The 26,702-nt window shown below is 46.2% G+C and overlaps 1 protein-coding gene across 3 annotated transcripts in view; it reads left to right on the forward strand.

Moving 5' to 3' along the window:
- The window catches only part of TUB (TUB bipartite transcription factor), an 87,631-nt gene that overhangs the window by 6,212 nt on the left and 54,717 nt on the right, over positions 1-26,702 (forward strand). Inside the window, exons 1-2 of one of the 3 annotated variants that reach the window (XM_032240653.1) lie at positions 13,970-14,139; positions 14,749-14,796. The exons of the other annotated variants lie outside the window; for them this stretch is intronic. Of the exons in view, the coding sequence (XP_032096544.1) occupies positions 13,985-14,139; positions 14,749-14,796 (203 nt within the window). The 5' untranslated portion in view covers positions 13,970-13,984. Of the gene's footprint in view, positions 1-13,969; positions 14,140-14,748; positions 14,797-26,702 lie in introns of those variants that run through there. 3 annotated transcript variants of the gene reach the window in all.

The following is a 26,702-nucleotide window of genomic DNA, read 5'->3' on the forward strand; positions in this document are numbered from 1 at the left end:
ATATATATGTGTGTGTGTGTGTGTGTGTATATATATATATATATAATGTGTCAGTGCTAAAAGGCTTATATAATATGATAAAGTGCTAAGAAGAAAAAGCAGAGTACGGAGGAGAGAGTCTGACTGCATAGGGGTGCTGGGGGTGGTGAGTGTGCTATGTCATATAGTGTGGTCAGGGAAACTCTGATGGGGGGTATTTAATCAGAGATCTGAAAGAGGCGAGGGAATGAGTCACGTGGTTAATGAAAGAATGCTCCATGGAAAGGAGAAGCAAGTAACAAGGTCCTGAGGTAGGAGTGTGCCTAGTGTGCTTGGGAACAACATGGAAACCTATGTGTCCTCCTGCCTCTTTGTAAAACTTCCTTCTTGCTCCTCTTCCAACTCCCCACGCCCTCTCCACCCATCCTCAGGGAACCACTGATCTGCTTTGTTTCCTAGAGTTTTGTATAAATGGAATAATCAGTATGAACCCTTTTTTTGTTTGGCCTCTTTCAGACAGTGTAATTGTTGTGATATTCTTCAATATTGTTACATGAATTAATAGAGCATTTCCTTTTATTGCTGAGTGGTATTCATGGATATATCATATTTTGTTTATTCCACTACCTGTTGTTGGGTTGTTTCCACTTTTTGGCTATTACAAATAAAGCTTTTGTGAATATTCATGTACAAGTCTTTGTATGGACATATGTTTTTGTTTCTCTTAGGCAAATACCTAGCAAAGCAGTGGAATGGCTGAATCATATTATAGGTCTACATTTAACTTTTTAAGAAACTGCCCAACTTTTCCAAAGTGCCTGGACTGTTTTACATTCTCAATAACTCTATATGAGAGTTCCAATTCCTCTACATTTCTGTGACAGTTGGCACAACCAGTGTTTTTAATTTTAGCCATTCTAACAGGTATGCAATGATATGTCATTATGGTTTCATTTTGTATTTCCTTGATGACTAATGGTGTTGAGCATCTTTCCATGTGCTTATTTGCTATTCAAATCTCTTCTTTGGAGAAGTTTCTGTTAGAATGTTTAACAACCCATCTTAAAGTTGGGTTGTTTCCTTTTTGAGTTTTGAGAGTTCTTTGTATATTCTGGATACACGTCCTTTATCAGATATATAACTTGCAATATTTTCTTCAAGTCTATGGCTTTCTTTTCATTTTCTTATGTATTTTCAAGAGCAGAAGTTTTTGCTTTTGGTGAAATCCAGTTTATCAATTTTTTCAATAGATTGTTCTGATCTTCTGATGTTGTATCTAAGAAATCATTGACTACTATGAGGTGACAAAGATTTTCCTAGGAATTTTCTAATTTTGCGTTTTAAATTTAGATCTTTGTTACATTTTAAGTTAACTTTTTTGAATATGGTATGAGATTCATTTTAAAAAGTGGGTATCCAATTGTTCCCACAGCATTAATTGAAAAAGACCTTCTTTTTTCTGCTAAATTGCCTTTGTACCTTTATAGAAAATCAGTTGATTATTGTTTGTAAGTTTATACCCTCTTTTCTGTTATCTTGATCCATGTGTCTTTATTGATGCCAATACCAAAAAATATTTATATAATAAATACTGAAATCTGGCAGTTTAGGCCTTTAACTTTGTCTTCTTTTTACAAAGTTGTTTTGACTATTCTAGGTCCTTTTCAATTTCACACTAATTTAACAATAAGTTTTTCAAGTTCTACCCCCTACTCCCCAAAAAAACCTCCTGGGATTTTGATTGGAATTTTGTAAACTTTATAGATCAATTTGGGGAGAGCTGACATCTTAGTAACACTGGGCCTTCCTATTCATGAACATGGTATGTATCTCTGTTTATTTAGATTATCTTAATTTCTCTCAGTAATATTTGTAGTTTTCAGCATATGTCTTTCACCTCTTTTTTAAGGCGTGTCCCTAAATTCTGCATATTTTTCAATAATATAAATATTTTTTTAACTCAGTTTCTGATTTTTCATTCTTAGTGTATAGCATGTACTTGGATTTTTAATTGTGGTAAAATACATATAACATAAAATGAGTTATTTCAATGATTTCTAAGTATACAATACCATGGCATCAATTACATTCATAGTATTATGCAACCATCACCATGATCTATTTTCAGAATCTTTTCATTACCCTAAACAAAAACTCTCTACCCATTAAGAAATAACTTCTCATTCATCCCCATCTTAGCCTCTGATAACCTCTATTCTATTTTCTGTCTCTATAAATTGCCTATTTTAGATATTTCATATAAATGAAATCATACAGTATTTTTCCTTTTGTGTCTGGCTTATTTTGCATAGTATAATGTTTTCAAGATTCATTCATGTTATAGCATATATTTTTGGGCTGAATAATTCCATTGTATGCATATGCCACATTTTGTTGGTTTTTTTAATTTAAAATTTTTTAAAATTTTTATTTTATTTTTTGAGATGGAGTCTCACTTTGTCACCCAGGGTGGAGTGCAATGGCTCAATCTCGGCTCACCACAGCTTCTGCCTCCTAGGTTAAGGTGGTTCTCCTGCCTCAGCCTCCTGAGTATCTGTGATTACAACACCTACTACCACACCCAACTAATTTTTGTATTTTTAGTAGAGATGGAGTTTTACCATGTTGGCCAGGCTGGTCTCTAACTCCTGATCTCAAGTGATCCACCCGCCTCAGCCTCCCAAAGTGCTGGGATTACAGGCGTGAGCCACCACACACGGCCAGCGTTTTGTTTATACATTCATCTGCTGATGGACCCTGGATTGTTTCTCTTTTTGGCTATTGTGAAAATGCTCCAATGAACATTGGTGTGCACATATCCATTTGAGTCCCTGTTTTCAATTCTTCTGGGTAGTGTAGACCTAAGAATAGAATTGCTGTTTGGTAATGGTAATTCTATCTTTAGCTTTTTGAAAAACTGTGAAACTATTTTCTACAAAGACTGCATTATTTTACATTTCCATCAGCACTGTACAAGGGTACCCATTTCTCCACTACCTCACCAATACTTGTTAATTTCTGGGTTGTTATTATAATTATTATTATAGTCATCCTAGTATAGTCTAGGAAGTGGCATCTTATCATGGTTTTGATTTGCATTTCCTTGGTGACAGATGATGAGTATTATTTCTGGTGCTTATTTGGCCATTTATATCATAGAGAAATGTCCATTCAAGTTCCTGCCATTTTTAATTTGGTTGTCTTTTTGTTGTTGAGATGTGGGAATTCTTTATACATTCTCAATATTAATTCTTTTCAGATGTATGATTTGCAAATATTTTCCATTTTTGTCTTCTCACTTTCTTAGTAAGGTCCTTTGAAGCACAAGTTTCAATTTTGATGAAGTCCAGTTTGTCTTTTTTCTTTTTTTGGTTATGCTTTTAGTGCCATATCTAAGAATCCATTGCCAAATCCAAGGCCATGAAGATTTACCTGTTTTCTTCTGTCTTTTGTAGTTTCAGAGCTTATGTTTATGTCAATTTTGAGTTAATTTCCATTTTGAATAACTTTCTGTATATAGTAGGAGTTGTGGTCCTACTTCATTCTTTTGCATGAAAGAAAATCCAGTTGTCGCAGCACTATTTGTTTCTACTTTTTCTCTCGGACTTGGCACCCTGGTCAAAAATCAATTGGTCAGTCGGGCACTGTGGCTCATGCCTGTAATCCCAGCACTTTGGGAGTCTCAGGTAGGAAGATTGCTTGAGTCTAGAAGTTTGAGACCAGCCTGGGCAACATAGTGAGACCCTATCTCTACCAAAAAATTTTTTTAATTAGCAGGGCATGGTGACAGATGCCTGTAGTACCAGCTACTTGGGAGGCTGAGGTGAGATCACTTGAATCCAGGAGGTTGAGGTTGCAGTGAGCCATGATTACACCACTGCATTCCAGCCTGAGCAACAGACCAAGACCTTGTCTCAAGAAAAAAACCAAAAATAAAACCCCCAAATCAACTGGCCATAAGTGTATGGGTTTATTTCTGGACTCTTGACCCTTGTTTTATACTGTATCTGTGACCACAGGTGGATTCTGGTCCAGACTGGTCTCCTCTGCAACATACCTTCTTGTGGCTTTCTTCTGGCCCTTGGTTCCCAAACAAGGCATGCAGTTGCTGGTGATACTCTCTGCACAGTTAGGTTTCTGTTGAGTTGAAGAAGTAGCCAAATTCTTTTATTTTTATTTTTTTTTTTTTTTGAGACGGAGTTTCGCTCTTGTTACCCAGGCTGGAGTGCAATGGCGCGATCTCGGCTCACCGCAACCTCCGCCTCCCGGGTTCAGGCAATTCTCCTGCCCCAGCCTCCTGAGTCGCTGGGATTACAGGCACGCGCCACCATGCCCAGCTAATTTTTTGTAGTTTTAGTAGAGACGGGGTTTCACCATGTTGACCAGGATGGTCTTGATCTCTTGACCCGTGATCCACCCGCCTCGGCCTCCCACAGTGCTGGGATTACACGCTTGAGCCACCGCGCCCGGCGTAGCCAAATTCTTAATGTAAAAGTAGCCTTTTGTACTAAGGCTTACTTTACCATTCTAGGAGAACTTAACAAAATATGTGCTTCTTCCTCTTTTAAAGATTGGGCTCTCAGGTTCTTTTTTTTATTATTATTTTTTGAGACGAAGTCTCGCTCTGTCTCCCAGGCTGGAGTGCAGTGGCACAATCTTGGCTCACTGCAACCTCCTCCTCTCGGGCTCAAGCAGTTCTCCTGTCTCAGCCTCCTGAGTAGCTGGGATTACAGGCGGCCACCACAATGCCTAGCTATTTTTTGTATTTTTAGTAGAGAGGGGGTTTCACTATGTTGGCCAGGCTGGTCTCAAACTCCTGACCTCAGGTGATCCACTCGCCTCGATCTCCCAAAGATCTGGGATTACAGGCATTAGCCACCACGCTGGCCTTTTTTTTTTGAAGAGGGCTACTTCTTTTTTTCTTTTTTCTTTTTTTGATTTTGTTTTTGTTTTTTGTTTTAGAGACAGGGTTGAGAGATCACCACAAAGGGACCCATAGGGACATGAGCCCAGCTAACTCCAGTCCCTAGTGCTGAGAATCAGCAGGGAAGCTGGCAGAGACAGGGAGTGGCACAGCAGACCAGGCCTGGAGCTGTCCGGCTGAGCACTGTGGCATTAAGGCTCACAAGTGGCTTATTGTGAGATAAGGAGGTGATGCTGTCACCGGCTGTACAAGTGGTATTATGAAACAGGAAGATGCCTTAGAGCACTGTGAAGAGAGTCAGGAGTTCGCTTCTGGCTCCCTCCTTAGTTCTCATCCGCCTTCGGGCAAGTCACTTGGCTCCCTGGGCCTGTGTTCCCTGACGCTAAAGGGACTGAACACTCTCTAGTTCTGACATTCTGTGAGTATATGACCTATGGCCTTGGAATGTGTTCTGTGATTGGAAAGGCCAAGGTGGAGGGATGAGAACAGGACAGCTGGGATCGGAGGTCCTGGCCATGGCAGTGCCAGCTTAGGGGTTGCTGGCCAGAGGAGCTGGGTGGCTACCAGAGGCAGGGGACTGGAGGCTCTGCTTTGTTCCAGAACTTTTTAGTGCAGCTACTTCTCTTTCGTTGGATTTATAGCAGGACAGGACCAAGACGTCTGGACTGGATGGGGCAGATGAGGGCAGTGGTCCAGAGGGTCAGTGCAGAATGGCATCAGAGGGCAGTGAGTGGGGGGTGATCTGTTTCCCGGGCAGCTGGTATAATTGGGGCTCAGGGTGATTGGCAATGGAGAGGGGAGTCAGGTGTGAAGGTGAGGCATGGACTTCTCAGATCCCTCGGGACTTGCCCGCACTGAAGTTTGACGTCATCAGCCACTGTGGTTTTCCAGATAGGGTCACTGGATGAATTCCAACAAAAGCAAGAAGACCCTGGGCAGGGACACTAGATCTGTGAGAAAAGATGGAAGGAAGCTCCAGCTGTGCCCACAGTCTGGAGAGCAGTTGCCAAGTAGGGACTCATGGGTATCTGTTGATGCTTAATGCCTTCACTCTGGAAAATCCTGAGCCTGAGTCTCAGCTGGGAGATTCTGGCCCAGCATGTGCTTGGGGGAGACACACACCTTTGGTCTCCATCCAAAGCTGTGTAGGTTGTCCTGAAGGTGCAGCAGTTGGATCTCCGGACTCAGGTGTGTGTTCCTCTGTAGCCTTGGGCAGGTGTCCTGGTCTTTGGATCTGAATATGAACAAAGACAACTCTAGATATGCACGTGTTGGGGAGGAGGGTGCAGAAGTCAGCAGGCTTTAGGGAACAGCTTGTCCATCCTTGGGGAAAGGGAGATTTCTGCAGGTGAACATTGTTAGAGAACTGTGCCAGCAGATGGGACCCTAGTGTCAGAACTAGGAGCACAGAGCTGAGGTCAGGGGGAAGAGGTCCCCGGATCTGGGAGGCTTTGGAGTCGGGGAGGGTTGGCACCAGGATAATGGCAGCCTAGGTTTACGTCTGCAAGGTCACATTCCTCTATAAAGATTCAATCCCAATGGCTCTGCCTCCAGGCCTCCTCAGGCACTGCAGACCAACGAAACAACATACCAGGAATACCACAGTGTCCCGAAAGGGCATTGTCTCCTGGCACCAGCCCCTCTCTCCACAGTCTGACATTCTGGGTGATATTCCGTCCTCTCCGTCACCAAGTGTTTAGAGAACAGAGGCCACGATGGGTTGGGCTCCTCTGAGAGAAGGCTTCTGTGTATGCCTCTGAGTGTTACATCAGTAAGAGTGTATCTGGGTGGGGTGTGTGCACAGGGGTGTGCGTGCCATCAAGGGTAGCCATGTAGATGTGTCCCAGTTGTGTGTGGGTCGATGGAAACAGGTGTGTGCAGTGGAATTGACTATGTGAACGGTGTGGTGACTTGGGGGGATCCTCTCTTTTGCCCTGCATTTGGTGGGGCCAAGAGGTGGGATTGGGCCCTTCCCTGGGTCCCAATTATATGTACTGGGGCCGCAGGCCTGCTTCCACAGGCACCTTGCCTGGGCAGTTTCTGGGAGGCCGGTGGGCTTTAAAAGCCCTCAAGATTTAAGCAGGAGCTCCTGCACCTAGAGCTCCATTGAGGTCACTGAGCCAAACAGACCCTGTGTGACCCTGGCAGTGAGCTGTTGTGGGTTGGAGGTCCCTTCGCTCCCTGCCGGGCCCAACCCAAGGGAGTTGAGAGCAGGGACCTAGGTCTGCTTGGAGGGGCTGTGGGGCAATCCGGGGCCGCATCAATGTTGGATGAGCCCGCGCAGGCTCGATACCATCTTCCTTGGTCTCACTTTTAGTGTAACTGGAGAGCCCAGGGACCAGCCCGAGCCGGCGATGCGCGATCTGCTGGTGGCGGCTGCTGTACCTGCAGGGGACAGGAGCTGGGGTGGGGAGGCTGGTGCAGGCCCACGGTGTGTCCTGGGACGGCGTGGGGGCCACAGGGCCCAGCCTCGCGGGGCAGGGTTGGTTCTAGTCTGGCCTCTGCTCGGGCCCTGGGTCCTGGTGCCAGGTTACTCCCCCTCCCTCCTTGGGACACCTGGCCTTCCTCGGGGTGTCATCTGTCTGGCGGTGTGTCCTTGAGCCAGTTTGGTCCCATCCCCCCACCTACCTCTGGGGGTTTCCTGCTTGGGAAGGGGTTGGAGGGACAGCAGCTGGACAGAGAGAAACCCCCTGGGCTAAGGAAGGGGAACAGCCGTGACGGTGCAGAGCCTCCCGTAGCAGGTGAGTGTCCCGCCCCTGCGTGTCTGGGGAAAAGCCAGGAGCACACAAGTGAGATTGGGGGTCCAGAATGGCCAAGCTTCTCTCCACCCTGGCCTTTCCTACTCCAGTCCTGACCCTTATAGCCTTGTGACACCGCAAGTGCCACCCCCACCCCCACCCCCAACCATCAGCAAGGATTGCCCCACAAGGCAGCAGTGAAGTAGGCTGGTAGTCCGGTGAGCGCCTGGTACTTGCTGGCAGTGGTTGGGATGAGGTTATTACTGCGCTGTGGCCTCCATGGTCAGCATGGACAGACCCTCCCATGGGCAGTAAGTGTGGATTGGATCGGTGAACCATGGCGAGTGGACCAGCGGCCTGTTGTAAAAAACTGCTGATTGAAAAACAGACACATCTATTGGTTTAAATGTTGTCTATGGCTGCTTTCACGCTACAACCTCAGAGCTGGCCCTTCAAGGAAAAGTTGTCGCTTAAGATAGTCCCCAGGGTGTACTTCCCTTAACCTACACGTGTCCCTTCCCTTCCTCTCCCCCCGCAACTGGGCACCTTTCCTCCCTCTGTTCCTCTGCATCTTCCACACATCTGGCTCACACCAGGCCCTCCACACCTGGAAATATTTCTTTGGGGACTGTTTGCCTCACATCTGGTCACTACTCCTCTCTGTGGCAAGAGAGGAAATGACCGGGCAACAAGAGGGCTGAAGGAGGACCTTTGACTGACTCCAGTTGTCAGTGAGCCTCTCCCTAGGCCACAGGAGCAAGGCGAGTTCACTGCTGATGAGCACAGCTGCTCTGGGCCCCCAAATCTGTTTTGTCACCCGAGAGGCTAAGCAGGCCGGTTCTGAGCACGGGCTTCCTGTCACTCCCTCTGTGGGCTGGTGACAGAGCTGAGGTCCTGGTAGAGTAGTGGGGAGACACTCCCAAGTGAGCTGATAATTAGAGGGTGCCAGTGTGCTCTGGAGGGGAACCGGGGGCGCCAGAGGCACCGTGCTTCCCTGCCCGCTTCCCTGCCACTTCCACACCCTGGGGCCCATCGTGCCGCATTTCCTCCAAGCCCCAAGCCTTTGCAAACAAAACAAAAGCCATTTCCTTGGTTCCCTTTTGCACACCTGAGTTCAGGGGTCCATTTCAGGGCCTGGACTGGAGCAGAGGAAAACTCCAGTGCCTGAAGACAGAGCTGCATTCCTGCTGTGCCACCACAAGATGGCACTGTCGAGGTGTCTGCTCCCGTTTGGGCACTCCAGGACTTTCTGATACTTGCTGGCCTTTCACAGGTCCGATTTCAGCCTAAAGGCAGTGGTCAGACACACTCTGAATCCCACCAGGCCTGATGAGCTCTGCCTGCCCCTGAGGCAGCTCACGGACTTCTTCAGTCTCTGTAGTGCAGGGGCCCTCAGAAACTGCCTGCAGTGTAATTACCCACCTGCTTATACTCCTCCCCGACGGGCATCCCTGAGATCAGGGACCTTCTTACTCGGGGCCACCTGCCCCAGCCCAGGGCCGGGCACAGCAGAAATGGCAGAGGTGTTTGGTGGGGCATGATGTGTAAACACTAGAGAGTGCTGTTGTCACCGTTCATCCTGCCATAGTTTGTCTGGTGAATGCTTTCTTAGCATCAAGCTGACGAAGGAGAAGCCAGGAATAAAGACCCAAGCTCAGAATGTATTCTGGGGAGAGGGCTCTGTTCAGACAGAGGAGCAGCCTTGCAGCCATTTCCCCTCTGGCCTGGCTCTGGCTGGTGCCAGTACTCTAGGAGTTCTTTAGACAGGATGAGAGGCACCACAGGGATACAGGGAGGGCCAGAGAATGGCATTTGTTTCTAGGTAGAGTTTGGGGTATACCTGGCCCTTGTCTGGAAGCAATCAGGGACCAGAGGCAAGGGCTGGGAGGAGCTCTGGGGCCTACTGTGGCCTCAGCCCTCTCACCTGGCCCCAGCTCAGGCCATTCCAAGAGCCTCCCAGTCTAACAGCAGTGTGTGGCTATTGGAGGGCTGCACCTGTGTTTGGGGGACAGCCACCCCTCCCCCTAAGCACCTGACAGCATGGGAGGATATCAACAAGGGACTTCCATGAAGCCCAAGGGGAAAGAACAGTGGGAGTGAGGTCTGAGGTCTGGACTCTACTTGAAGACTGATGACGATGGGTGGGGGTCCGTCACCCACTGCGAGTTCTAGGAAGAGGGTGGGCATTCCCGTTGACTGTGGCCCATTGTGTTGGCAGAGTCCAGGCCAGTTTGCGCTCTTGGTGTGACCCCAGGAGGGAGTCCTTTGCTGGATCATCTCCCTGATGGGCTGGTGCTGACATGCAGATGCCACTTCCCTGCCTAAAACAGGCTCCAGAGTAAGACTGGCATCGCTCACCAGGGTAATTATTGGTTTGGCTTCAATTTCCATTCAAAACAGTAATCCCAGCCTGAGCTGGGTGTCAGATCTGAAGGTTGATTATTAGGAACATTTATCAACAGCCTCTCTCAGCTTCAGCAATTACAGCTCATCTGCCATTCCTGCTCCCAGTTGTGTAAAACTGCCAGCCTCTTCCCTGCCCACCTTCTCTATTCCCCTCTCCTCTTTTTCTACCATCTCCTCCCCTCAGCAGACACCCTGACGGAGGGCAGGAGGTGGGTGCCACCTTATGACTCACTGTCGCCCATATGGAGGCATCCATGTGCATGCTTGGCACCTGTGCTCTCCAGCAGCAATCTTCATGTTACAGTCTTTTGAAATCTGAATCTGGTTCTATCAGAATCGAGAAAAATCCCTGGAGGGGACACATGGGAACCTGTGTCTCCTGGCTCCTTGTCACGTGATGCGTTTTCAGTGGCACCGTCCTCCTTCCTCCTCCCGACTCAGTCTGTCCTCCCTCCAGGGCTGAGACTCAGGTGAGGCTACAGACGCACTGACCTCACGTACAACATTCAAGGGACCTGGAACAAGCTCAGTAATCAAGATAAATGATAGTGCAGTATTTTTTAAAAATCAAAACGAATGCAAAACACGCACAATAAAATCAAAATTTTAATAAAGACAGGATACAACACTGGACTTGCAGGACTCAGCCTCACTTGCCTTATCCTAACTCCAGTCTTGTTTATCATGGACAGTTTTGCTTTGATTTGATGTTAAGTATTAAATCTCTTGGCTGCTGAATTTTTTGGCAAATCTGTAAATTCTGCGCCCCAGGCGAGAGCTTCACTGAGCTCACCCTGGCGCTGGCCCCACTGCTCTCGCTTCCCGCTGGGCCCTACCTCCCGCTCCCTTCAGCTCCCACTGCCTACTGCCTCAGGCAGGGTGGCTCAGCTTCTCTCTAAGCAGGTGCCCAGGGCAGCAGGGGACCCAAAGGGCCCCTCCATGGGCTGTCCTTCCAGGGCGCATTGCTTCCTCCATTCCATCCCACTAGACCCTGCTTCAAGCCATCAGACACCTCAGAGGGCCTGCAGGTTGCCAGGGTAACTGCTGTGGTATTGGCAGACAGAATATGCTGGTCTTGCTGTGCTCCTAGAATCACGTCCAGCCAGAGCTGGATGAGTGCAGGCATGCCTGACAGCGTCCCTGACACGCTGATCTCAAATGTCGCTGGACATGCATGGAGGTGGAGGATATTCCATGTACCTGCGTTCCTCCAGGGAGAGGACAGCATGAGGCTGGAGGAAAACTGTGGTGATCTGTTTGTGACAGGGAGGTGAGACGCTCAAGTAGACACGCATGCTTGCTGTCAAGCCTTCTGCAGAGGGTAGGTCTCATTCACTGAAGGGCTTCTGTTCTGCTGAGCAGGGTCATCAGTGGGGGGTACACCTGTCGCCAGAGAACACTCTCTCCCTGTCCTCCACTGGCTATGCTCCCCTGGCTGTGCTCCACTAGTCTAAAAGATAAACAGACATTTCAGAAAGAGCAATGTCGAAGGGGTGTCTAAGATGCCAAGTTACAGCTGGGACTTGAGACACTGTTATGTCGAGGTCCAGGCCTAGGCCAGCTGGCCACTCGGCGTCCAGATGCCTGTCACATGGGAGGCCTGAGAGTCTCAGGGGACATGCATTGGAACATGCATGTCCTGTTCTACTGTGTGATCTCTCTTCTGAGCCCCCAGTGCAGCACAGAGCCAGCTGGCCACTCAGCCTGGCAAGAGTAAGTCATTCTATTTTCTCACAGATAGGAATACGTGATTCCTTTTCCTCCTATGCACTCTGCCACTTACTGGGCAAGTGAATTCCCCTCTCTGAGCCCTAGGTTTCCCTTTTGTGAAATATTAACAATAGCATCCTTCTTAGAAGGGTATGCTCACCATTAAATGCACTGATGTGGCTGGACGCGGTAGCTCACGCCTGTAATCCCAGCAGTTTGGGAGACCGAGGCAGGCGTATCACGAGGTCAGGAGATCGAGACCATCCTGACCAACACAGTGAAACCCTGTCTCTACTAAAATACAAAAAAATTAGCTGGGTGTGGTGGTGTGTGCCTGTAGTCAGCTACTTGGGAGGCTAAGGCAGGGGAATCACTCGAACTGAGGAGGTGAGTTTGCAGTGAGCTGAGATCACGCCACTGTACTCCAGCCTGGTGACAGGGCAAGACTCTGTCTCAAAAAAAATAAATAAATGCACTAATGCAAAGCACTGTGACAGACTGAAGAGTCATGTTCTGCAGGGCCCTGAAGGACAGAACTAGGACCGAAGGGAGCATGTTTGAGCTTTCAGTGAAGCAGCAATGGCCAGCTGCAGAGATGGAGGGACTGCTCTGGGAATAGCAAGCACCCTGATGCTCAGAGTAGGTATGAAGAGGTTTCATAGTCACCACCCAGCAGCTTAACTTCAAAAGGGCTGCCTGCCCCGGGGAGCTATATCCCTTGAGAGATGCAGTTTATCCAGCCCTGAGGTTCTGTTTGACCATCTTTCCCCGGTTGTCCTCCAGGGTGTCACGGCACAAGCCTCAGCATGGGCCCCATGGTCCAACCTTAAGGTAAGAATGGGCCTCCCTGGAGGAAGCTGGCTTCATCTACAGCTAAGTTCACCTTTTTTCCTGGTCCGCTTTCCTTGGTTTAACCCTATGACCAACCGGAGAGTTTTGGCAGGAAGGAGACCTGCAGGGAGGATGCTGTGCTTGCGAAAGTGCCGGCCTGAGTCTCAGACGGGAAGTAGTGGGGCTGGAGGGAGAGCAGGGAGAGGCAGAAGACGATGTCATCAGAGTTAAAGCCAGGGTCTGGTAGTAGATAAGGCTGGACACTTGGCAGAATCATCGGGCAGACTAAAGCAGCTTAGATTCTGTCCTGAGGCAGTGGGGGGCTTTTGAAGGGTTTGAGTGGGCTGGGAGGACATGGTCTTAGGAAGCTCACTCTGCTGCCAGTTGAAGGATGGATTTGAGAGGAGCAAGTTAGATGTAGATACCCATCATGATGCCAAGATCTGGGCAACAGACAGGGAGGTGTCAGCTCAGAACTGGCCTGGGGAAGGCGAGGTGGATAGAACTGAGATATGCTAAGAGGATGGCATCAGAAGTGCTTCATGATTGTCCGGATTGGCAGAGGAAGGTGAGCAGGGAAAAGCAGAAAGCTACAGTGGTGCCTCAAGGGGCTGAGTAATGTCATGCACAGAGACAGAATGTATAGAGTCAACAGTCAGACTCACAGGAATTCTAATCTGCATACCCCAATGTGCGGTGCTCTGGGACACCTGGGGTGTCCAGAGAGCAGGTAGGTAGAGTTTATAAGAGGGCTGGGCCCACGATGCGGGCTTGGATATTCTTAAGGTAAGAGTTGTGGGAGGCAAAGCCTTGCGAGTGGATAGGATCAACCAGGTGAACTTCAGGTGAAGCAAGGGGACAGGAGGCTGAGGACACAGACAAGCAAATCCTAGAGCTTCCATCAGTCCCGAGAAGGCACGATGTGTGGACCTCCCAGCATACAGCCTGAGCCCTAGCACAGGGCTGGCCACAGAGAGAGCAGCAGTGAATGTGTCCTCTGTGGTTACTTCAGATGGGGCCTTTATCCTCAGTGCACTTGGCTCTGCCTGGGTTGCTATAGTAACCCACAGATGCAGGGAGACTTGGCCTCTGCATTGCCATGGAAACCAGCAATTGAGTGTCCCTGTGTGGCATGGCCATTGAGACCCCGAGGATTCGGTCTGGTCCTGAAGGGTTTGGGAGGGGGACTGCGACCAGCAGAAGAGTCCATGTCCTGATGAATCGGTGATGGTGGTTGTTAGTCTGACCGTTGCCACGGTGATGAAGGGAGACACCCAAGTGGGCTTGTGCTGGTTTCAGTCCTGAGGTGAATACAGGAAATTTCAACAGGCTCCAGGTCTTACTGTGTAGCCTGAAGTGGGACCATCCCCCAAACCCACTCCATCCTCTCGCCACAATGGGGGCCCGGACACCTTTGCCTGCTCTCTGGGTTTCTTTCTTTGCCGAGACAGGGATTTTGTTCCCAGGAGGCACTCCCCGGCCCATGGGATCTCAGCATTCAAAGCAGCACAGGAAACCTGGGCCCCTGAAACGGGGCCACCGAAGAGATCGGTAAGCTTTCAACATCCTGCCTTTAGCCCATGGGCCCCACCCCTACATCGGCTCCACCCTTCCACCCTCGCTGACCTCACCCCTTTTCCATTCCAAGTCCCCTCCTTCCCATTGGTGCTGCTCCCCTATCACCACATGGGCCCACACAGGTCACCCCTCCAAACCCCTCATGCTCCAGACAGGTGATCAGGGAGGCTTCATTACTCAGGAGCTGCCCAGGACCTCAGGGGGCTCCTCCGCCATGGGAGTAAGGGCCTCTCCCCTGGCCTGCAGGGCTCTGGCAGCTCCGCACTCTGGCCCTCTGCATCTTCTGGTGGGCTCCTCCTTCCAACTTCTGCCTGTCCCCCCCGCCCCCCAGTGCTTCATTCCCATGGCTCGGGTCGCCACTGCCCTCGTCTGGCCTGCCTGCCTGCCTGCCTGCCATCCGGGGCCCACAGAGCAAGCACTCTGTGGAAGTCCCTCCACCCTGATCCGTCACGTAACTCACCCACTGAGGCAGCTGAGACCAGGACCCTGAGGGAGGCCTGAGTGACCAGGTCAGGCAGCGGGCAGGGATGATGAGGTGAGGCTGCAAGGGTGTGGAGAATCACCCCTTCTTTTCCTCTTCAGGAGAACAACCAGGAGGAAGTACTGGAAGGAAGGAAGGGAGATCGCTCGGTGAGCTGGAAGGGAGGAGGGTGCCAGCCCTGGGAAAGGGCCAACCACAGGGGACTGCGAGGGGGTGGGAGGAGGACATGGGTGGCTCATGGGCCACGGACCCCATATGCGCCCGGGGTGCGTGTGTGGAATGGGATTTTGGGGAGGGCGTGACCACTGGGCCAAGCCTGCTCTTACTGTGTGTGACTGCTGTGGCCTTGGTTTGTCCTCCTGGATTCTCCTGTGGTCTTTTTGCCCTGACTCTAGCTGGGCGGTGCTAATGAGCAGCCCCAGAGGCCTGGGCTCTGTTCACCAGCCTGTCCTGGGACTCTCAGCCAGGCCTTCTCACAAAAGAGGTGTCCTCTACATGTGGTCACATCACAGCCTAGGACCACACAGGGAATCATGGTGGCAGAGCCTCCAGCCCCCCTGCCTTCCTCCCGTTGCCCCGCCCCAGGCTGCCTTCTACCGTCACGAGGTGGGTCTTGCCTAAGGCTCCTGACCAGGACCTCATTTATCATTTATGCATGTTGGGGTCCCATGGATATGTTTTTTGGCCCATAGGATAGTCACAAACAACTGCCCCTTGAAGGAGGGGGTGCTGCCTTGTGTACAGATGAGGCAAGATGACAGGATCCTGTTCCCAGCTGCAGAATAGCTGCTGAGTGTCCCCAATGCCTGGGAAGTCTGCCTGTCCTTCCAGGGGACCAGGCCAGAGAAACCGGAGGCACCTGGGGCTCTGCTTTGCCTCCTCATGGATGTCAGTCCCAGGTTTCTGATGAGGTTTGTGACGATAGTGCCCTAAAAGGGGAGCCCTGCGGACAGCCAGGGGTCTCGGGTGTGGCCTTTGTGGCAGGGGCCCTGTTGCTGTCCTTTCCTACACATGGCCTCAAGCCAGGTTGACTTTTTAGCCTAAAGAAAATCTCATGAAGAGAAAGATGGTGGTGCGGGGGAGGGTGTATCACTTGAGCCTACTTCACAGGCTCTTGGGAAGGAGCAGGAGGAGGAGGAGGGGTACAAGTAGTGAACCCCAAAGGGATCACTATGCTGTGATGACTCTTAATGAGGCTTGAAACTTCAGCTCCTTTGGCGTGTGCAGCTGGTGTGTTCTGAGTGATGTAAGTTGATGACAGCCTCTTTCCTGAACCCACTCTCAAGGCTGCAAGAAGTTTTTGAGATCCCACACCCAACCGCTCGTGTAACAGGCAAAACAGGCCTCAGGTTATGAACCAAGGTCACACGGCAAGTTCGTGGTAGACTCGGAACTAGAACGCAGGCCCCCTGCTCAGGGCTCTTTCTCTGCACTGCAGGTGAGGGAGCCAGCATCACTGCGTGGGAGTCAGGGTGCTTCTCAGGAGTGAGTAGTCCTTTGGCTATGACCTTGCCTTATGTGAATGGAGGCTCTGAGCATAGTGTGGACTGTATATCGACAGCTGATGGCTGCCTGGCAGGGACTCTTGGCCACACTGGGTTTCTGGGCTAGCTCATTTCTGGGATTTGGTACCTCTCTACTTCATGTTGAAAGGCTCTGCCAGTATCCCTTAATATCAGGTAAAACTGCACAATTCAAGATGGTGCCAACAAGCATGGTATTTCCCCCATGGTGACACAGGGCTGTAAGCGGGGAGGTGAGGAGCCTGGCATCTTTGGGGTTGATGGCTGACTTATAGGAGCCTATCTCTGCAGGTTTGGAATAGCCATAATTAGTGGGAAAGTTAATGACCTAGCCACTTAGGGCTACAGCAAAGCAAGAGAACCTTGGCTTATTGTCTTCAACTTGAAGAATGTTATCTCCCTTTCATCCACCCATTGCTTGGCATCTTGGGATTGTTTGAAACCGTTCCACATGTGAAATCTTCATGTTCGTGTACCTCCTATGAATTGCGTCTCCCAAACCTCCACTCTGTTCATAGAGACCTCAGGCCCCTGGGCCCTAGTTTTCCCCCTCACTCTGAATCAACTCTTGCTCCTGTCCTATCTGAGCTCTATTGCCTGTCACTTTGGCTGCCCACCACTCACCATCTGGCCGCTTGGTCTCCTACCTCAACCTTAGAACATGGTAACTACCTGCTTTCTTTAGTCCTGGTTTAAGGCGGTGGGGGGAATTCCTTCATGAACTGACGTTAGTCCGAATTCAGGGTCGACAGCCTCCAGCAAGCCCCCAGCAATGCCCAGCGGTCCTGTGACCTGGGCCTGCTCCAGTTCCTCCACAACTGTTTCAAATCTCTCACATTAGCCTCTGCAGAAAGTCATCAGAAAGGTTAAAAAAAAAAACCTAGTTATTGGGACATAATTCATACACCATACGATTTGCCTATTTTTAGTGTACAGTTCAAAGGTTTTAAGTTGCACGACCATCACTGCCATCTATTTTAGAACATTTTCATTACTCCCTGCAATGAAAACCCATGCCCATTTGCAGGCTCCCCTTTTTCCTACACCCCCCAGCCTTAGGCAACCACTAATCTATTTTCTGTCTCTATAGATTCGCCTATTCTGGACATTTCATATAAATATAATCACATAATATTGGTCTTTTGTAACTGACTTCTTTCCTTAGTATAATATTTTCTAGTTTCATCTATGTCATAGCATTTATCAATACTTCATTTCTTTTTACTGCTGAATAACATTCAATTGTATGGGTTAACCACATTTTCTTTATCCATTCATCAATTGATGAACATTTGGGTGTTTCCACATTTTAGCTGTTATAAATAATGCTGATATAAACTCTTGTGTCCAAATTTTTATATAAGCATATATTTTCACTCCTTGGGTACATGCCTAGGATCTATGTTCAACCTTTTGAGGAACTGTCAGACTGTTTTCCTAAGTGGTTACTGCTTTTTACATTCCCACTAGCAGTGTATGAGGGTCTTAGTTTTTTTCACATTCTTGCCAATACATGTTATTAGCTGTAATTTTAAGTATAGTCATTCTAGTGAGTGTGAAGTAGTATCTCATTGTGGTTTTGGCTTACATTTCCCTGGTGAGTAATGATGACTAATACTGTGCTTATGGACCATTTGTATATCTTCCTTGGAAAAATGTCTGTTTATATCTCTTGTCCATTTTTTAAATTGGGTTGCCTTTTTATTATTGAGTTGTAAGCATTCTTTATATATTCTAGATATAAACAAGATGCTTATCAGAGATATGGTTTGCAGATATTTTGTTCTATTCTGTGGTTGCCTTTACTTTCTTTATAGTGTCCTTTGCAACACAAAATATTTTACATTTTTATGAAGTCTAATTTATCTAGCTTCCTTCTGTTGCTTGTGCTTTTGGTGTCATATGTAAGAAACCATAAGATTTCTTACAAAGATTTTTCCTATGTTTTCTTCTAAGAGCTTCATAGTTTTGGCTCTTCCATTTAGGTCTTTGATTCATTTTTAGTTAATTTTGTTATTGTTGTGAGGTAGGGGTCCCAGCTCATTCATTTGAATATGGATATTCAGTTGTTCCAGCACCATTTGGTGGAAAAAACCATTTAACCTCCATTGAATGGTCTTGGTATCCTGTTGAAAATCGGTTGACCGTAAATGTAAATTTATTTCTGGGTTCTCAATTCCACTGCATTGACCTGTATGTCTGTCTTTATACCACTACCACGCTGCCTTGACTACAGAGCTTCGTGGTAAGTTTTGAGATCAGGATGAGTTCTCCACCTTTGTTCTTTTTCAAGGTTGTTCAGCTATTCTGTATCCCTTAATTTTTTCTTACAAATTTTAGGATCAGCTTGTCAATTTGCACAAACAAACCAGCCAGTATTCTAATGGAGATTGGATTGAATCTGTAGATCAGTTTGAAGAGTATTGCTGTCTTAATAATATATAGTCTTCTGATCCATGAACACAGGATGTCTTATTTATTATTTAGGTCTTCTTTAATTTCTTTCAAAGGAGTTTGTAATTTTTAGTGTATAATATTGCACGTCTTTTTAAAAGTCTTTTCCTCAATGTTTTATTCTTCTTGATTCTTTTGTAAATTGAATTGTTTTCTTAATGCAAGTGTATAGAACTATAACTGACTTTTGTGTGATAATCTTGTATCCTACAAACTTGCTGAACTTATTTATTAGTTACAGTTTTTTAGTGGATAACTTAGATTTTCATTACACAAGATTATGTCTTGTATGAGTAAAGATAGTGTTACTTGTTCCTTCATAACCTGGATGCTTTTGTTTCATTTTATTGCCTCATCATCTTGGCTAAAGCCTCCAATACAAGGTTGAATACATTTGTCTAGAATGGGTGTCTGCCCCTTTTCTGGCTGCTCTTAAGATTTTCCTTTTATCATTGGCTTTCAACAATTGATTATACAATGTCTTGGTGTGGTTTTCTTCATGTTTCTTCCACTGAATGTCTTTTGAGTTTCTTGGATATGTGGTGTTCATTAAACTTGAGAAAACATTAGGCATTATTTCTTCTAATATTTTTTCTGCCGTTTCCCCTGAAATTCCAAGTATGTGTATGTTAGCTTACTTAATATTTTTCCAAAGTTAACGGTTTTCATTTTTCAGCATTTTTTCTCTCTGTGTTTTATTTTGAAGTATTTCTACCTATGTATTTGAATTCTCAGATCTTTTTTGACAGTGTCTAATTCCATAAAGCATATTTTTTATTTTAGATACTGTGTTTCTAATCTCTAGAAGCTTGACTTGCATCTTAATTACATCTTTCATTTCTCTTCTCATCATAGTCATATTTTCCTCTATCTTCTTTACATGGAGTAAGTTTATAATAGCTCTTTTAACATTTTTGTCTGCTAATTCTGTCATCTGTGTCATTTCTAGGTATCTTCCTACTTGTACTGTTTTTACCCACAATACTTCTAACACTAAATATGTGGTTTCTTTCCACACCAACAACCAATTTGGCAACTCTCTGGATGCCAACCGAGAGTCCTGCGATTTAGTTTAATTCTGGTGCTATTATTAACTGGAGTTAACGCAGACCCCACAGGTTAAGGGCTCAGTCTCGCAAGACTTCCCCATTTCATAAGTCCCAGGTTGCCACCTGTCCTTCTGGCCAACTGGCTATAAATTGGGGGTTCCTAGGACCCCTTCTCAGGTATGAACATTTGCTAGAATGGCTCACAGAACTCAGGAAGGCACTTCATTTACTATTTACTGGTTTATTATAAAGGATACAACTCAGGAATAGCCAAATGGAAGAGACACCTAGGGCAAGGTTTGCAATGGCGTGGAGCTTCCGTGACTTCTCCAGGTGTGCCACCTCACCAGCACCCTGATACGTTTACCTGCCGGGAACTCTCCAAACCGCCATTTAGGGTTTTATGGAGGCCCTGTTACACAGGCACATTTGATGAAATCATCGACCATTGGTGAGTGAACTCAATCTCTAGCCCTTCTCCTTTCCCCAGTGGCTTAGGGGTGGGCTGCCAGTTCTAATCCTCTAATCACATGGTTGGTTCCTCTGGCAGCCAGCCCCCATCATTAAGCTATCCAGGAGCCCACTAAGAGTCACCTCATTAGAACAAACTCAGGTATGGTTAAAAGTGGCTTATTGAAAATAAAAAAGATGCTCCTATCATCATGCAAGAATTTCCAAGGATTTTAGAAGCTCTGTGTCAAGCACTGAGGACAAAGACCAAATATCTATTTCTTATTATGTGCACTAGTGATTGATTTTTCTTCTAGTTATGCGTCCTCTTCTCTTCATTTTTTGAATGCCTGGGTGATTTTTGATTAGATGATAAATGTTTTGGATTTTACAATGTTGGGCTTTGTTTTATCCTTTAAATAGTTAATGTTGGGCTTTGTTCTGACAAACAATTAAGTTGCAGGGTGAGTATCCCAAATATTCAAAACCCGAAATGCTCCCAAATCTGAAACTTTTTGAGAGCAAATATGATGCCTGAAGGAAGGGCTCATTGGAGCATTTCAGATTAGGGATGCTGAACCAGTAAGTATAATACAAAGTTCAGATTTTGAAAAAAATTTAAAATCTGAAACACTTCTGGTCCCAGGCATTTTGGATAAAGGATATTCAACCTAAACCTGGAATCAGTTGGATCCTTCTGCGATTTTCTTTTAGGCTTTGTTAGGGCAGTCCAGAGCAGCCCTTAGCCGAGGGCTAAGTTGGCCTCACTACTGAAGAGTGCTCCTCTGAGGACCCTCCCTGATTTGATGTTCTGTGTATTAGGATGTCTTTCTACTTGGAGTTGTTGGAACTCAGAGTGTTCCCAGCCTTCTGTGAGTTTCTGAGATTGCTCTGCTTTCTTCTCTCTAGTGGTTCATTCCCCAGCCTTGGGTCGTTTTCTCACGTGCTTGTGCGGATCAGCACTCAGCCAGACATGAGGGAAGCCCTCTGCAGGCCTCCGAAGCACGTTTGCGCATTCTCTCTCTCCCTCCCTCCATCCCTCCTTCTCTTTCCCAATCTCTTGCTCTCTCACTCTAGCTCTTTCTCCTGGAAACTCTTTCCAGGGAGTAATCAGGGCACTCGCAGGGCTCACCTGGTTTGCTTTCTTTCCTCAGGATCATTGCCTTGCACTGCCCCTTGTCCAATGTCTGAACTGTTGTTTCATCTATTTCACCTGGTTTTTCATTGTTAAGGCAGAAACGTAAATCTAGGCCCTGTTACTCCATTGTGACTGAAGGCAGAAGTCTCTCCTTAGTTTTAGGCTCACCATTTTAAGTGCTTACCCTACATTCCCAACTGGATGCCACACAGACCCCTCAAACTCAATGCATCCAAACTAACATCTTCTCTCATCAACCTGTCCCTTGCCTTCTATTTCCTATCTCCTGAGGGAAACCCAGTCCCAAATCTTAAAGATCACCATCACCTTTTCTTCACCATTCCCTGATATTTAAATAAAATCCTTTCTGTTTCATATTATTTGTTAGTTCCAAATCTGTACATCACTTTCTTTCTCTCTGGCCACCAGATAACGTCGATGTTCAGTCTAAGTGACTATATAGCAGCCTACAAACTGCCTCTTTGCCTCCAGCCTATCTTACTCCAAGCCATGGGCCACACAGTAGCCAGAGTCATTTTTCCAAAGCACAGCTGGGATCATATCATCCCCACTTGGTGTTTTTCAATGGATTCTCTAAAGCAGGGGTATCCAATTTTTTTTGACTTCCCTGGACCACATCTGAAGATGCAGAATTGTCGTGGCCACACATAAAATATACTAGCACTAACAACAGCGGATTCACTTATTTAAAAATCGCAAAAAATTTCATAATATTTTAAGAAAGTTTACAAATTTGTGTTGGGCCACACTCAAAGCCATCCTGGGCCACATGTAGGCTGCGGGCTGCACGGTGGACAAGCTTGCTCTAAAGCTTTAGCACAGAGCCCCGCATTCTAGATGGAGACAAAAGGCTGTTTACTATCTGGCTCCTGTTACATTCTCCAGCATTGTCTCGTCCCCTCTCCTGCCTCTCCCCACTGTCAGCTGCACCAACCTCCCAAACTCATGGACTCTTTTCCATTTCTGGGCTTCACCTGTGGCTCCTTCCACATGTAGTGCTCTTCCCTGTCTTTACCTGGTAAACTTCTCATCAGCCTTCAAGACTTGGTATCACCTCCTCCAAGAAGCCTACTCAGATGTCCTCAATCACATGCAGTGCTAAACTCTATCACAAATCTTAGTAAATTTATATCCATCATGATTCTATCTGAATCTACTACTGGGCTGTGATTTCCCTGAGGTAAGAACACGTCTTGCTTGTCTCAGTACCCTCAGCAGAGAGCCATGCGCAAAGTAGGTCCTCATTGTAAGAGCACTGGATGAAGGAATGGAGGTGTGGAGCTATGGCTAGTGGAAATGTGATCCCAGGCTAACTGCCCTCAAGTGACCTCGAATCACAATAGCAGAGGGGCTGCGTGTAGCAGGGCCTTCCTCCTAGATTCAGGCAATGTTGGGCTTGAGGGTTTGTGCTTCATGCCTGCACTACTGCATAGGAGCTAGACTTAAGGACCTCGCTGTTTTTTATACCTCTTGTTTCAAAGGAACCCTGATGAATCATCCAAACCTGCATGGAGCCTGAGCCCCAGGGAGGGTCCTTGGGGTGACTGGGCTTTAGGTTTCTCAGCTGTACCATCTCCTGCATGTGGGTTAGAAATTGTGCCACAAAGAGCCCGATGCATCACAGGACATTTTTCTTGAAAAGAGATTTTAGAATAGGATGTGATGAAGGTCTTTGATGACTGTGATATGCCATCATGCAATATAACTCTGCTAGGAAGAGTCCCATTTGCTCATCCATTTCAATAATTACTTATATCTTTTACTGTCATTTGATTAAAAGCACCATGAAGGCAGGGCCATGTCTTTTTCTTTTTCATTGTTGTGTTCTCAGCCTACCATGCATGTACACAGTGAGCACTCAATAAATAATTTTCAAATGAGTAGTAATAGCCAGCATTTGTTGAGGACTTATACCACACAAGGTTCTAAGCCATTTACACATGTTAACTCATTTAATAGTCACAGTCACCCTGTGAGGTGAGTACTATTATCATTCTCATTTTGTAGGTGAAAACATAGACACATAGTAGTTAAGTAAATTACCTAAGGTCACATAATTAACACCTGGTGAGGCAAGCTTTCAAAGACTTCATGAATGAATGAATAAGTGAGTGAATATTTTGATTTAAAGAGTAAAAGGGACTACAATAGTTGAAGCTGTATTTTAGATTTTTTTTTTAAGAGATGAAATCTTGTTCTGTCACTCAGACTGGAATGTGGTGATCCCCCCGCCTCTGTCTACTGAGTACCTGGGACTGTGGGAAGATGCCACCAGACCCAGCTAATTTTTTTTGTTTTCTTTTTTGTGGAGACAGGGTCTCATTATGTTGCCCAGGCCAGTCTGGAACTCCTGGTCTCAAGCAATCCCTCAACTTGGCCTCCTAAAGTGCTGGGATCACAGGCGTGAGCCACCATGACTGGCTGAAAGCTGTATTTTTTTTTTTTTTTTGAGACGGAGTTTCACTCTTGTTACCCAGGCTGGAGTGCAATGGCGCAATCTCGGCTCACTGCAACCTCCGCCTCCTGGGTTCAGGCAATTCTCCTGTCTCAACCTCCTGAGTAGCTGGGATTACAGGCATGCGCCACCATGCCCAGCGAATGTTTTGTATTTTTAGTAGAGACGGGGTTTCACCATGTTGACCAGGATGGTCTTGATCTCTTAACCTCGTGATCCACCCGCCTCGGCCTCCCAAAGTGCTGGGATTACAGGCTTGAGCCACCGCGCCCGGCAAAGCTGTATTTTTTTAAGACAATCATCAGAGCATTAGATTTTCCATAATTTGGACTATTCATACTCAATATCAATTAATATATTTCTCTACATAATATGTAATGTTATATAATTATATGTAAGATTAAATATAATATGCAATTAAGTATGATAATATTATATATAGCACATATCATTATGACATACTGCATGCCAGGCTCTGTATTAAGTGTTTTACATACATGATCATATTTAATATTCATAATTCTATCAAAGAGATAAGAGAATCCCTGTGAATTCCCATGGTATAGCTAAGGCTCAGAGTGGTTAACCTCAAAGACAGAGAGCTTCCTGCAGAGCAGGATTTGAACCCAAGTCTCTTTGACTCCATATTTGTGCTCTTACCCACTTTGTCATCATCTATCTTCTCTAGTCTGCCCAAAGCATAGGCTACCTTGGGCTTTCCAAATTCTTGCCCTTCTAGGAAGCTACCAAACCCTGTGGCATAGTCTTCATTTCACAGCCCAACCCAAGGGGGACTTTTAGTGCCCCAGGCAGGTTTTCCCAAGCCCTATCCAGCAGGGAGAGCTGAGGCTTCCACAGCTCAGACCTTGTGGTGTGTAGTCCTGGTATTTTAGAACTCAAAGGGTGGCATATTGGAAGTCATCCTAGACCAACTAAATCAGAGTCACTGGGAGTAGGGCCCAAGAATCTGAATTTTAAATAGCTCTTCAGGTGATTCTGATGTCCAGGCAGATTTGAGAACCACTGGCTGAGGCCCAGGAAAGAGACAATGGATACTCCTTGGGAAAAGAAGTAGCGGCTTCTTGCCCAGGCCACCTTCACAGCACCTTTTAGAGCCATGGTGCATTATGTGGTGTGTGTGTGTGTATGTGTGTGTGTGTGTGTGTGTGTGTGTGTGTGTGTGTGTATTTGGAATATCTAAAACAATATAAGGAAGAAAAATAATATGACCTATGGTCCCAACATCCAGAGGTAATTCCTGTTGACATTTTGATTTTCATCTTTAAACTTTTGATTGAAGTATATATAGTATACATGGAAATACACAAATTATAAGTGGACAGCTTATGATGAATTTGCACAGCTGAACACAGTCATGTTAACACTACCCAGACCAAGAAACACATTGCTTGCACCCTAGAAGCCCATGTTGAGCCCTCTTCTGATAAATGCACCCTTCCAAAGCAGTGATCCCGACTCTTAACATCATAGATTAATTTTGACTGTGTTTGATATTTATATAAGTGGGATAATTTATGATCTGCTCCCCAAGTCTGGTTTATTTTGTTCAATATTAATTTGCAAGGTACATGTATGTCAGGCATGTAGTTATATAGTAGTTTATTTATTGCTGTATAGTATTCCATTGTGTGACTGTTGCAGTTTGTATATGCATTCTACTGTTGTTGGGCATTTGGGAAGTTTAAAGTATTTGGCAATTACAAACAGTGCTTCTATGAAAATTCTTGTACATATCTTTTGGTGCATGTGTGTATGTGTTTCCATGGGGTATGTCCCTAGGAGTGGAATTGCTGAATATATGTTCCATTCTAGTGGGTGCTGCCAAAGTTTTCCAAAATGGTTGTACCAGTAACTTTCACCAGCAAAATATGAATCCAGTTGTCCCACATCCTCACCAACACTTGGTCTCCTCCATCTTTTCATTTTAGCTGTTCTGGAGAGTGTGTTGTGTATGGTCTTGTGGTTTCACTTTACATTTTCCTGGTGAATAATGACATTGAGCATCTTTTCATTCATGTACTGCTTTTTAATCTTTTACTTACGCTTCCATTCTTGGTAACCCTTAATTCATTTTTTTAAAAAGTGAATAAGGCCGAAAAACTTTCCATAAATAAAATATCCTGGTTAAAGTACTGTTTTATTTTTCCCTTCATTGAAGTCTATTATCTTATAAATAAGTAGCATCAAGCCAGAAGTAGTGGCTCATGCTTGTAATCCCGGCACTTTGGAAGGCTGAGGTGGGTGGATTACTAGATCTAGAGATCCAGACCATCCTGGCTACATGGTGAAACCCTGTCTCTACTAAAAATACAAAAAAAAATTAGCTGGGCATGGTGGCACATGCCTGTAATCCCAGCTACTTGAGAGGCTGAGGCAGGAGAATCACTTGAACCTGGGAGGTGGAGGTTGCAGTGAGCTGATATCGCACTGCTGCACTCCAGCCTGGGCAACAGAGCGAGACTCCATCTCAAAAAAAAAAAAAAAAGATAATAATAATAATAGTAATAATAAGTAGCATCTAACTAGAAGACCTTAAAGAAATAATAGTAATAATAAGTAGCATCTAACTAGAAGACCTTAAAGAAAATGTGTTTCTGCTGTCCTGCCTCTTAGCTCTTTCTTCCTATGCTTTCGACAACCTCTTAACTATTACTGGTTCCACAATAAAATTGCATCCTTTTGGGGGATGTGATCTCATGAGACAGTTGCGCACAGATTCTCCAGACAGAGACCAGTGGGACCATTAGGACGGAGGGAAAGCTTAAACTCAAGGTGAGACAGGAAACTTTCAAGTATCTAATGCCCAGGACTAGTTGTTCCACTGGGACCCGTCTGGAGGGAAGCCCAGGGAGTGGAGCTGGGAGCGTCTCAGAGTGGATGCTGAAAATGAAGTTGTTTTTTATTTGTTTTGTGTTTTGCTCTTTGTTACTAAAAAAAAAAAAAA

Source organism: Sapajus apella, unplaced genomic scaffold (assembly GCF_009761245.1).
Source record: "Sapajus apella isolate SASKATOON/1434 unplaced genomic scaffold, GSC_monkey_1.0 scaffold47, whole genome shotgun sequence".
Lineage (NCBI taxonomy): Eukaryota > Metazoa > Chordata > Mammalia > Primates > Cebidae > Sapajus > Sapajus apella.